This window comes from Photinus pyralis, unplaced genomic scaffold, assembly GCF_008802855.1.
Source record: "Photinus pyralis isolate 1611_PpyrPB1 unplaced genomic scaffold, Ppyr1.3 Ppyr1.4_LG6, whole genome shotgun sequence".
NCBI lineage: Eukaryota > Metazoa > Arthropoda > Insecta > Coleoptera > Lampyridae > Photinus > Photinus pyralis.
In genome coordinates this window covers 20,054,701-20,068,432 of record NW_022170663.1, presented here as the reverse complement: position 1 = coordinate 20,068,432, position 13,732 = coordinate 20,054,701, and the positions used below count along the sequence as shown (strand labels likewise).

General features: G+C 35.5%; 1 protein-coding gene across 1 annotated transcript; it reads right to left on the bottom strand.

The window, feature by feature from the left end:
• Positions 1 to 3,810: 3,810 nt before the first annotated feature.
• Positions 3,811 to 6,595, bottom strand: LOC116173113. The gene is made up of 3 exons (XM_031490396.1): positions 4,192 to 6,595; positions 4,004 to 4,122; positions 3,811 to 3,955 (listed from the first exon to the last, which is right to left on the bottom strand). Exon 1 carries the CDS (start codon positions 6,103 to 6,105, stop codon positions 4,312 to 4,314), a length of 1,794 nt encoding a protein of 597 aa, XP_031346256.1. The 5' UTR covers positions 6,106 to 6,595; the 3' UTR covers positions 3,811 to 3,955; positions 4,004 to 4,122; positions 4,192 to 4,311.
• Positions 6,596 to 13,732: the final 7,137 nt, after the last annotated feature.

Sequence of the window (13,732 nt, the reverse complement as noted above, 5' to 3'; positions counted from 1 at the left end):
TGCTACTGGCGAGATTCTGGTTTAAAGACAATTAATTTTATGTTTATGAGTTGCTGTCATAGCAATAGATCCATGTTAATCAAAGGGTACAGTAATATTTTGCAAATTTGACATTGGACCTATTAGGGATTACATAGGTTGCAAGACTCTAAATTCACTGGGTTCGTAGACACACGTGACAAAATTTAAATGCAATTACAAACACCTTCAATCTAAAATCCTTATTTTTCAGCAACAGTACCTAAATTAAATCCTAAACAAATTTAATAAATGTGAATCAAAAAATATATAAAGGGATAATATTTACTTTTCAAACACTTGTACGACCTTGACGGTACGCGGACTGCGTTTTATTGACTTCAGACGTTAACTTGTTAATTTTTGGTTGTGATAATTATCTTCACTTAATATAAATAAAAAGGTACGGGTCAACCGCCAATTTTATAACGTCGAATTTGGGTGACTCAAGACTGGAAAGGGGCCAGGCAACCACTTTTTGATTTCGTAAAACTTCGACAACGAAGTTCCAAAAATGGTCTACATTCGAACGACTATAAAAAGTCCACGTCCACGGGCAAAACGGAGCGATCTACGTAACGGAATGTAGTAGAACGTAACGGATCAAGTCCTCCACTGCCTTTTATAAACAAACGTTGTCGCGGCTCTCACTAACTTCGCCGCAATATTAAAACCCTTTCTTATCACGTAAATAAAATGTTATCAATTATTTTTGTATCTAAACCCTTACCTTAAACACGGATGTCACTTTTACACGAAAATAAAACCCAACAAACAATTTCTAAAGGTAAGAAAATTCTACACCATCAAACACCTGTACCTTTACCATCTTACAATCTCTTATCAAATTAAATAAAAGCAATAAGCATTAGCGTTTTGATCAAAGAATGGACTAATTAGCGTTAAATCAAAGACGAACCATCTATAATCAGTCCTTCTGATAAACAAAATAATTACTCAAACTAAAATTATGCGTGGTATCACAACAATTTATTGCTAGGATCAAATAGTGCAAGCAACGTTAACGTTACATTGTACATTAAAGCTGCACAAACATGTCGTGGCAAAATAGTAGGATATATTCATTAATTCAATTCCAAGTGCAAAAATTTAACAATCTTGATCACTGCAACTCGCCCCAGAGTGACGACATGCAGTATAAACGTACGACGTTCTGAAAGAAACATGAGTTTAAACCTTGATGTTTACCCGTCTTATGATGACCACCCTGTGTATAGACGAATAGTTGGGCGCTTCGTTACTAAGAAACCTGAGTTTCTAAATTTACTTATTTACCCTAGCCCTAGTATGCTTTCATTTTGTTTAATAGTTTGTCTTACCGCCGATAACGTACGGAAATTTAGTATTGAATTTATCCGTTTTGCAACTGTTGCTGTAGGAATAATTAACTTGTTTTTACAACTGCCGAAAGCTCTCTTGCCATGGAAGAATTATAGGTCATTAGGTTTTAGGTTCGTTAATCGAGTTTAGTTTTGTAATGGATTAAACCGGCAAGGGCATTGCTGGACCGAATTTGGAGCTTTAATTCTGACGATTTGGGTAAGTATAATTAACCGAAAGTAGTTGAATGGGTTACTAACACCCTCCGATTAAGTCGAGATTACATCCGTTAGGTACGCTCTTAAAAACTACTTGAAGTTTGACACCAGTCCCGTATTTTTAAGCCGTGTGGGAAGGACGTAGCTAATTAAGGAAGATGTAATTTTTGGATGTAGATAACCAAATGCGCCGGCCGATTTTCCTACGTTCCCTCCATGGCATAGCCGTACTTTATATAAGATATCTTTTTAATTTAGAAGGGATGGTTTGCCTTTGGTGTATTAACCGAATTTAATTCTTTCTGCCTTTTGCATCTTTGTAAACTACGTTTCGTAAGTGCCGTAGTTTTGAGCCTTTCCATAAACTTATTTTGCATTCATACCATTTAAATTTTGCGTTTACATTAAGTTTGCCGCCCCGTAACTATAGCATTTGCTTTTTCTTTTCCAATATTTCCTACCACTCCGTTAATTGCAAGGTAAGCTTTTTGGTACTTTCCGTTTCATTAATTAGAGGGGTGGGGGATATTGTGCCTCGCTTTACTACAATTGCTTTTCCGTAGAGACCGCTACCGGATCCGATTATTAGGCAAATTGCTGTGCGCGTTAGCATTCACCAGTAGCCGCCCACCGCTTGCCCTTTAGACTTTCTGGGATTGCCGTTCTTCATTCGAGTTACCGTTTTCCGCAGAGTATCGTCGCCTTCACAGATTTTGGTTTAACACATGTGCGATGCTAACTTTTTTATTTATGAAGACATTTAAATGAAACTTTATATCTAAACAATAAGAATCGTTGGCGCCATGCCCACTTTCTTATTTATGAAGGCATTTAATTATTGAAATTTTATACATAAGCATTTGGCATATACAGTGTGTCCCCGGATGGACTGAACAAGAGGGAAAAAATGTCATTCTTTATAAAAAATTTTGCTTGCCTCAAAACCACCTATCCTGAAATAAAAATCTAGATATTCCTTTTAGCAGCTGAGAAAATAACAAAAAACGCAAAATCTACAGCGGAAACTTTCTAAGTTGCATGTTTTTGATTAAATCAGGCGTAAAGTTAAAATTAAAAATTTTTTCCCTCTTGTTCAGTCCATCCGGGGACACACTGTACAACAGTTACAAAATTTGGTTTTGCGCATGCGCATTGCCAACTTCTTTATTTACTGAAGCATTTAAATGAAATTTAATACATAGGCACTTGAAATACAAGAAAATCTAACACCAGTTTTAAAATTTGGTTTTTCGCATGCGCAATTGCAACTTTCTTATTTATGAAAGCAGTTAAACGAAATATCATATGTAGGCACCTTGAATGAAACTAAAACTAATACCGGCTTCAAAATTACTGTTAACGCATGCTGTATGTTTTATATATGAAGGTATTCGATGAAATTTCTAATGTAGACAATGCGCAATGCTATTTACGACAGCATTTATAAAAAGTTCCATATGTAGACATTTCGAATGAAAGTAAAACTAATGCCCATTTCAAAATTTGTATGTATTTTTACACGCTCCACTATTTTTCATTAAACTGTATAGACTTCGATGATAGGCGGCTCATTTGAAAGAGAATGGGGTAAGGATCGCGTGCCTACCGGTATTTTTTCCTGGTCCTAGCATTAATATTATTAGAAGGAAAATACGCTCTCGTCATTTATGTTTGCATAATGGCTTTTTAACTTGTTATTCTTTGTGTAGAAGAACCAAAGCTGCCATTGATGCGCGACCTTCCGGCGAAAGTTCTTCGCACGGATTGTAGAAGACAAAGGATTTGAGATACTTCACAGCGGTTGATTCGGTTGAACCGTTGAGTGAGAAACAGTAAAGAGACGCAACTATATTATCCGTTTTTCGAGCTGGTAACAGATGGTTTCGTACTTCACCTGTCCAATATGTCCTATACCTCTAAGATAGTAATTGATGTGGTATGAAATGCTGAAATTTTACCAGTTTGAAGAAAGTAAGTAAGAGGAATGTAAATCAGCTGAAATGCCCACTATGAGTACAAATCGAAAGTGTGTCCAAATTGAAATCAAATATTTACCTAATCAGTTATGTGTATTATTACCTGTTTGCACTACCTATTAAAAGTTTATAGACCTCCGTTTTTAATAGGACAACGTTTCCAGAAATAATCACAGAAGTCAAGTAGAATCATAAAATTTCACACTAATTTCCATAAACAATTAAAAACGAATAGATAATGCTGAAAGATGTGACAATATCGATGAAATTCTCCATTTTTATTAGCTTTATTCATATGAGGTTAAAAAACACACAGGAAGTGCAGTCGAGCTAATAGGTTTTTATTTTTCTGTATAGGCTATCGATTTCGGTACGTTAAGCAATACCATCTTCAGGCCGTAGCTGTAATACTTATAATTATGGTTATTGTTTATAAATAAAATAGTTTACCGTCATTAGTACAAGATACAATATAAGAAGCAGGTGAATGAAACATTGTGTGGGAGATGTTAGAAATATGTAGCTTGGATGATCACAATCAGCAGAAATCATAAAGGTGAACGAAAACACTGAAATATAATTAATTAGTAATTGTAGATATTAGGTTGTGCGTGTTTACTATTTTGAGAGTAAATTACCTGTGTTGATGTCTAAAAGGTGGATGTAAGCATGTATGGTTGAAGTGTCGAATTGTAGGTTATGTGAACTGAAATATTTTATGTCAAGTTGTAGAAGAGATTTATGCATTGGCGTGCTGTTTATGTGGGGTCTGTAGGGGAGTGGGCGTGTATGTGTGGTTGCGTGTCTTTGTTATTGAAGGGGTGTAGGCGTTTGTATAGGTGTTGTTCTGGAAAGAAAGTGATTTCGTTGAGGAGGTTGTGGTTGGGTTGTTTGATGGCTTTGTGGATCTCTAAATGTTCTAAAATTTTTAATTGGTTATAATTATTTGAAGTTTGTAATATTTTTGCCTTGTCTATGGAAATGGAGTGTTGTGAATCTTTTATGTGGGTACCTATGGCTGATTTTGGTTGGTTTTTGGAGTGTTCTTTAAATCTGGTACCCAGATTTCGTGTTGTTAGTCCTATGTAAGAGGCGGGACATTGGTTGCAGAATATTTGATATATGCCTGATTTTTGTTGTGCCGGAGTTTTTGGTTTTATGTTTGTAAGGATTTTTTTGATAGTGGGTTGAGATTTTGGGATAATGTTAATGTTATGTTTGTTAAAGATTTTGTTGATTTTGTTATGTATTGTGTGGTTATAAGTAATGGCTTTAAATGTTTTTTGAACGTTATGATGGGGAAAAATGGTGTTAATGATGTGTTGTTGTTTTATTTTACGATAAATGTTGTGTATAAACGAAAAGTTGTATTTGTTATTCAATGCAATTTGTAAAATGGTGTTGTATTCTTCGTTATAGTGTATTTTATTAAGTGGTGTGGATATTAGGCGATTGAATAGGAAGTTAAATGCAGATCTTTTGATTTGTGGTGAGTGGTATGAATTATGTGGTATGACTATGTCTGTGGTGGTTGGTTTTCGATAGATGTTATAATGTATGTGGTTGTTGTCTTTGTGAAGTGTTAAATCGAGGAAGTTTAGTTTGTTATTTTGCTCTATTTCTATTGTAAATTTAATTTTGGAAAGGTTGTTAATGTCAATGTGAAATTGGTGTAATTCTGTTATTGTTCCGGTCCAAATACAAAAAATGTCATCAACATATCTGTTCCAGATTGCTATGTTGTTAAATTCGGGTAGCAGTTTAATTTTGTTTTCAAGATGGTCAATGAAAATATTGGCTAGAATTCCACTGATGGGTGAACCCATAGGGAGGCCGTCTTGCATTTGGTAGTATTTGCTGTTGAAGGTGAAGAAATTTTGTTGCGTTGTGAGGTCAAAAAGTTTCAAGAGGTTTTGTATGTCTATTGGATTCAGTTTGAAGTTTTTCCTGAATGAATCGTGGTTGTATAGAATGTCTGAGAGGATGGAAAGCGTGTTGTGTATTGGGATGTTGGTGTATAGGTTTACGATATCAAACGAGATCATGATGGAGTTAGGTTGTAGGGGGGTAATCTTGTTAATGTTGTGAATAAGTTGTGTAGAGTTTTTTATGGATTGGTGGGATTTGTATTGAAGTAATTGTGTGAGGGTGTGGTTTAAGAATTTAGCAAGTTTATATGTAGGGGATTCATATGAGGCTGTTATGGGGCGTATAGGATGATTCTGTTTGTGTAATTTTAAAATGCTGTAGAGGAAAGGTGTTTGAGGATTGCGATTTTTGATTATGAAGGGGTTACTGTTTAGTTTTTCTAGGGTAGTTTTAGATTCTAGTATTGTTTTATTGACTTTGTTTGAAAATTTATTTATCGGGTTTTTTGGTATTTCGGTTATATTATTTTCGTCGAAAAATTGTAGTGTTTTGTTGATGTAATCGATTTTATTGAGAATTACTAGGCCGGCATTTTTGTCAGCTGAAGTAACGATTAAGTCTTGTGTGTCAATTTTTTGTTTTAATAGTTTTATTGTGTTATGTATTTTATGTTTAGGTAGCATAATATTGTTGTGATTAGTGTATCTACAATTACTAACCTGTTTGTTGATCGTTTTAATGAGGTCTTCCTTTATGTTTTGATATAATTGTGGTTGTTTAAGTAGTTGACTTTCGAGTTCGATGGCAAGTTGAATGTGTGAAAATGAGCTTGGTGTCGGTGCAAATTTATGGCCTATAATGAGAAGTTTTGTTTCTTCTTCGTTGAGTGTGATGTTGGAGAGGTTGGTAAAACGTTGAGGGAATTGGTGTTTATTGTCGTAGGTGGTAGGTTGATTTTTGTTTGTAGGTATAATGATTCTTCTTTTTGTTTGGTTGTAGCGTTGGTTTTCGGGTAGTCCGTGGTTGTTATGCTGGTGGTTGTAGATAAGGGTTTGAAGTTTTTTATTTCTTTTTCTGTCTAGTTCATAGTTGTCGTTTTTTACTTCTTCTTCTAGGTCTCGAATGAGCGTTTCATATTCGATGTGGTGTAAACGTTGTGTGAGAGTTCGGTGGAGATATTTTATATGATATAATGAATGTCTTATTAAAATTTTTGCCAACGCCGTCGAGGTTCAATTTTATATGTAATGTAGTTCTCCATTATTTTGGGTTCGTTGTAAATTCTTAGGATATAAAAGGAACCACAAATGTTTATTAAATTTCTAAAAGGTTCAATTTTAGTTTATGCAAGTGAGGTCTTCGACCCTTGTAAATGTAACTAAGCCCTTAAATCCACTTTAAATGAATCTTCAAATTCGTAAAGGATCTTAAATGCTTTCAAGATTCGTATATTAAAAACAATTAAAAATTAAAGTTTTTAAAGCTCTCAAAAGCTATTAAAAGCCTGTTAAAGGTTATAAAGCTACTAAAAAAAACTATGAAAAAAATCGAAATTTCTTGAAAAGCTCATTAGCTGATTTATAAAAGCTCTTCAAGTTTCTTAAAGACCTTTGAAGTTTGTAACTACTAAGGGACTTAAAGAATAGTCTTTTAAAAATCAAGAAATATTCAAAACCGTTGTAATTAAGGACGAATCTCGGTTCTTTCATTCTCTGCACTCCATAAACCACCCCTTAAAAATGTTAAATGGTAACATCCTATGTGTGATACATCATTTTAAAAAACCTTTCCAATGACGTGTCACATAATGGAGGTAGGCTATTTATTGGGGAAATTTCACTAAGATTCGTTTATGAGATATTCAGATGATACCTGAATAATATATATTTTTACCCAAAATCGTCCTGAAACCTTCATTTTCATGCCCATTTTCTGTCAGGAAATTTTAGATTCCATGACCGAGGCAGAGCAGACTACGTTTCTCGCCGCTTGTCACTTTACTGGCCGCACCTGTCACTTTATCGGCCGCAACGTCACTTTACCGGCCGCATTTGTGACATTTCTAAATGTCTATAATGACTCCTGTCATCACTGACAGATTGACATTAATCAAAAGTTCTATACGAAAATTGAAATGATATATAAATACGACTTCGGGTAAAATTTAATACAAAATTCGTCAGTAAAATGACCTGACCTGACTCGGAAATTAAAGTACTCGGCCCCAAAGGGACCTCGCACTTCAATATTTCCTTACCAGTAACGTGTCATTTTCCTGACTTTTATGTAAATAACTATTGCATTACCGTGTATAAAAAATTTGCACGCAACGTTACAGTGAAAAAGTGCTAAACACTGTTCCAAGAGTGCTTTTCGGTATCCATTGACAACTGATCAATGAATAGAAACAATTTTCAGCGCCAATCTACCATTTTAGAAGAAGTATTTACGTTGACCTACTTACGTTCCATTTCATAAACGCGGAGTGCTGCCATTGCCTGCAAAGCTTTCGTTAACGTGACGATATAATATTAGTAAAGAAGCATTTCGTTGTCATAATCCTGCTTTTGTCGTTGTTATACCTTTCGGCGATTGTGTTGAAAACCAGGGTCGTTTATCTGCATTTTCCTATGACGTCATAAATACGCCTTGTATTCTATACTTATATTAAATAAACTGAATAAATTTAATTGGTCCGCGTTTCTCTGAGCAATTGTTTATATCGGTACGTGTAAAACTTTGGGGTCAATAATAATTTTATTTATCATTATAATATTCGTTCAAATTGTGTATTGATTTAAGATAGGTGAGGATTCAAATCTTACATGGAATTGTTTATATTGTTTAATTTGTAACTTTTGCATCATATATAAAGCAGACGACCTGCATTTAACAGTATGCATTGATTTCAAGGTATAATTCAGGTAACGTATCGATTTTAATGGGATATTTAAATTTGGCGCTTTATATTGACTTATACAAAGCAAAGCAAAAAAAAAGGTAAGTTCATATAACGGAATATGACCTATTTTTTGGGGTCTTCAAACTAATTCTGGATTTGTTACTTCCATGTTGAAAAATCGAGCTTCCAAATTCCGTTCAGATTTTTTTGCCAATGAGCCACCTTATGGTGGAAAATTAACGGTGTCGTCTACTGACTTGGAAACTAGGGGAGACCAGGGTTCGATTTCCGGCCTGGTCTGGTGAAGATCATCTTTGGCGCTGTCGTGTCCGTAGAATTCACTGCGCCTTTAAAATTTAGTACCTGGGCGAATACTAAAATGCACTGCACTGCAAGGCAGTTAGGCAGTCGTAGTCTAAAGCCTTTTTTTTGACGCGACACTCAAATTATTACCCCAGTTACATAATCCTTTTGGTTATGAATTGTTTGGTAAGTGATTACATCCGACTATTGTCTATTGACTAGCAAGTCTCGGCCTTACAGACGTATCAATTTAGGAAGCGATATTCCAATTGACCATAAAGGAAATAAACGACTCAATTCCAATTGACTATAAGCAGTGGGGATGTAATCTTTTCCTTTTTTGTCCCGAGCTGCCTGATCATAGTTACGCGAATGGAAAACTGAGGGAAAATAAGAATTTTTCACAATTATAGTGATAAGAAAATGCACATAGGCATGGATACAAGCACGAAAAAGACAACTTTGGTTTCCTGGTATGTGAGGATTAGGGTAATTTCACATCTTAACTTCAAAATGTGAGAATGCGTTAACGAAAGTGGCCCAATTATACTACCTTGTGTAACAAATAATAATCGATGACCTGCGACTTATTTTTTAAACGCGCGAAAAAATAATAATGTCAATCGGTGATCGTATAATTTACTAGTCGACTAACAGCTCGTTATGATCTATTTCACCTTGTAAAGAATGCATGAACTTTTTCCTGTTGCACATTGCGTGTAAATAAATAGATTAGGTACTTCGTTAATTGCATACATTTTCCAAGTATTTTGGCCGCCATACTTTGGTTACTTTGTAATTATGTAATTTAAAATATTGCAATTACAGATTTGGTCGTAAACACAATAATCGCCAATTTAAAACATATTGTGATCATGATCTCCCACCGGACACACTTTTTTGGATATTATTTTTATATGTAGGTAATTGGCATATTGACACGCAATATGACAGTGCGTTCGAGTTCGAAATGTAATTGTTAAGCCCAATTTGTTTTTTTGTGAAGGCAGAGATCAGGTTGCAGCCGCGGTCCTCTGTGGGCGTTCACTTGTAAAATTGCCCGTCAGGGTCAGGGTTTTACCTGGAGCGGGTCCGCGTTACCAAATTCCTATCTAATGTTGAAGTATTTTAAAATAAGCCCAATTTTCCTACGTCCATTTGAAGTAGGTAGGTGCGCGTTTCCTGAATAACTTGTACCGGAATTACAATCGCAGCTCGCACACAGCTGGATATACACGATTCTGTTTACAACTTGCAATTCTCCTGCTCCACTTGAGGCTCTTCCTGGTTTTATCAACTTATCCATGTTAGTGTGGCTATTGTTAAGACTCGCAAGAGATTTATTTGCGGGCTTTGTTAAGGTCGCGTAACCGTTGTATTTCCGCGGCAGAAATTTTGCCAATTCGACTAGGCCGAGTGTTTTCGATGAAACACAATGTGGTAATGGAAAAAGGGTGGGTAGTAAATAGCACTTTATGTACAAACAACCGTTACGTAGAAGTATGCAATATTACGAGCATCATAAATAACTCGTAGACTGTAATAACCCAGTTCAATCATTCTATTCAGACCATATTCAAGGATGATTGCCTGTATAAGCAACTTTAGGTGATTAATTATCGGTAATACTTTTAAAACTATAATTTAAATAGCAAGTGTTTTATTGCCAATACGTATCAATTAATTGAAAAATAAAGGTCGCCGTTTTACAAATAACCATACGCTCTGGCTGGTAAAATGCCAGAAGTAGGTTACCACCCGAAAATTACGTCGTTGTAATGTGAGCGTGAATTTGATTGATTACGTACCGAAACGAGACGAACAAAGATGCATCGGCGACTTCTTCCATTTGGTAAACTTCATTACGCTCGGCTCTACACTAACAAATGTGAGAATTGGCCCAAGTTTACACCTACGTCTTTTCGCGAAACAAAATATGTAGGCAATTTATTCAAGTAAATTCGCGTCAAGATTGTTATCGAAGGCAAATTTTCAAGAGGTCTTGCGCCTTTAACACGTTAACCTAATCGATTAATATTATAAGGTAGGATCTTCTGACCTGGACGTACGCGAAATGGCGCCACTGTTTAAAAATGTAAGGAGATCATTGCCAAAAAGTAACATTGATCTCGAAAATAAATTAATAAGGCACCAGCACTACTTGTGTGGTACGCAATTGATTTTTCGTCAAGAAAAATGAGACCAATTTTTTTTGAAAACCGAAGTTGAAGGACGTTTCTTATCCACCCAGTCGTTTAAAATGATTACCAAGGCCGACGTAAACCTACAAAATTAAAAAATCCGAAAATTTCGAAAAATCAAAATTATTCTATTATTTTTATTACAAGAGCATTCTATAAACATTTCAGAAGTGTACGAACAAATAGACAGAGTACATTTGCGTTTAGTCGATCTCTAACACTTTCTCTTTGCGAGTACCTTCCAACACTTTGGTGTTTGGGATACTAGTTTTTCAATCCACGGCAATCCCCTTATTATCATGTGAATTTATTTTATTTTTTTGAACTGTTAATTTAATTTTTTTCTTTTTCAGGTCTTGTTTCAATTCTGAGATACCACCATTTTTAAAAATGTGTATATAGCACGACCTGATTTTTTGAAAAATGTGTTGAGATATCATTATGATGGAGAAGTTTGGCAATAGTTTTTTTCTTTTACACTTTGTTGCGTTTCTGTGACCCTGATGACTTTTAGAACAAATAGAAAATCAAAATATTTGTTTAATGCAGCGTTTTGTGCTTCTATGGCCCAGAATTTTAAAAGAAAAGGCTGTGGCAGGAGATCATACTCCGTTAGAATCAGTTCCTGTGAATAATTTTTGGTTAAAAAATGATTTCAGCATTCTGCTTTCCTGTCATACTGATACAATAATTAATGGCAGACTACTTTCTATCTGGAGATAATAATATATCTTCAAAATAAAAATTTGTATTAGGAAAATATAAATACGTTAGAAAATGTTTGAGAATATACCTAGTTTTTCACCATTCTCCTTCTCAAGTTTCTGTAATAGAATATTTTTTTAAAGTATCAGAAGGTAATATGCTAGATGTTTGACAAGAATGTTTACAAGTAATATTTGTATCAGATAATAAACCCAATAAAAGTTGTGCGCAAGAGCATAATTATCTTATCAGGAGCATAGTCCAGAGGGCGGTTAACAATAACTTGGTTGTTACACAGGAAAATTGTTTGTGACAAGCGCTAGTCCATCCAGGAGCAGGGCATTTGGGCGGGATGAGGCCACGCAACCGTCGAAACCGAGCCTATGGTCAACCTTGGATCGAGATACTGATAGACGGTACGAAGGAGGCGCTTTGAAAGAAACATATCTATCAGGGGATTATAATACGAAGATAATAGAATAAAATTTGTAGCTTCTTACGTTCCTGTCGTTTATGACAAGCGACTAAATAACAAGGAAGAAAATGTTTTTCCTTTATGCACCTTTTTGTGTTTCTACGGTTCTACGGTTTGGCGGGGAACAGTAGTAAGTATAATTTACACCTCCGAGACGACCAGTTTTGCAGTGGGCGGCTACCTGCGAGGACGGACGTGACTGTTTTTATACTAAACGACATCGAACAGTAGAACACATTTTATCAGATCATAATTTGATAGCATAAGTATTTCACATTAACTTTTTTGTAACAGAAGTTATTGGTTACTTTTGTTTTACGGTCACTGTTTTAATTGGTTGAGATTCGCTTGCATACCTAAATTGTAACTGGAACCATCTGTCGGTGGATTTTCCGCGCAGGTCTGGGTGCTTTCTTTGCTTTCCCATTACCTTTCCGTGGATCATTTTACGGCAATGGCCCCTGAGTTCGGCACGTAAACAAGCAGGGTGAAAACCATGTGGTTCTAATTTTGTTTTGCTATGAAAGTTGAACAGAACAATATTGTCAGTATTTCCTTCTAGAATTATATTGTTACTTCCTTTGTATCTTCCCAGTTTGTGAGTTTGAAAGCTATTTAGAGAAACTAGATGGCGCTCAATTCTATGGTAAGTTACAAGGAGGTTACGAAGACCGAATCAACCGACGTCAAAAATCTCGAGCCCTTTTTGTTATACAATAATAGGTCATATGTCAAACGAATGCTTATGGTGCCAGCAGATAAACCCCCCCCTTTACGAGCTCATATACGGTTCATGGTAGTTTCTTATAGAATGGATGAAAGGAGTAGAAGTAGACATATTTCCCACTTCTTCAATTTACAAGCTAAGGACTTCGCCCATGGCTGTGGTACGTAAATTTCGAAATAGCAAAACAATTATTTACCCATAAGAATAACCAGGAGATGTTAGAATCGTAATATGTCCCCGACTTCGTTAGGAATACGTCTAAACACATTCAGTCGATACCCCAAGAAGTAAATTTGATGCGTTTCTGAAGATCATGTGTACCCAAGGATGCCGAAAACGTTATTTATGCTCGGATTTCGTTTTAAAATTATTGAGAGGTTTAGAATAATGTCCAAGATAATGATTTTTCATGCCTTTCTAAGGACCACGTGCATTTTGATAGAATGCCATGTGCTACTTATGCGGTGATTGCGTTCGGAGAATGCGAAAACGCGTTAACTAGATGATGCATGTCTCAAGAAGTGAATTTTTTGCATTTTCAATGATCACGTACGTTTGGACCAAAATGAACCAAAGCGTAAAAGAACGCTTATAGAAAGACGAGGAGTGTATGTGTACCTACCATGCCGGGTAAATGTGGGGCGCCATCTCCGAGCTTGGTTTACTGTGTTTTCGGTGATTCTGTATATAATATTTTGGAAGAAAAAATTTCGTCAGCAGGCATGTTAGATGATGATTGTAATTCTTTTTTTACTACCGGAGATTTTGTATTATTGGCACTTTTATATTTAAGGTAAATTAGATTTTTAGAATTAATTGTTTTATCGATCGCTGGTTGCGTGGTGTGTTTGATCTGGCCCTGAGTGCCATTCTTTCAACTGATTTGATTTATTGACGTTCAAAAAATGTGTTCATCTGTAAATGGTTAGTTTTGTGATTAATTGAGCCCATATTACGACCCAGATAAGAGTTTTCAAGTAACATTTTTCTATTTTGT

Bases quoted from the DNA above. Each gene is read 5' to 3' on its own strand.
- LOC116173113 (XM_031490396.1), bottom strand. From the start codon at position 6,105: ATGCTACCTAAACATAAAATACATAACACAATAAAACTATTAAAACAA.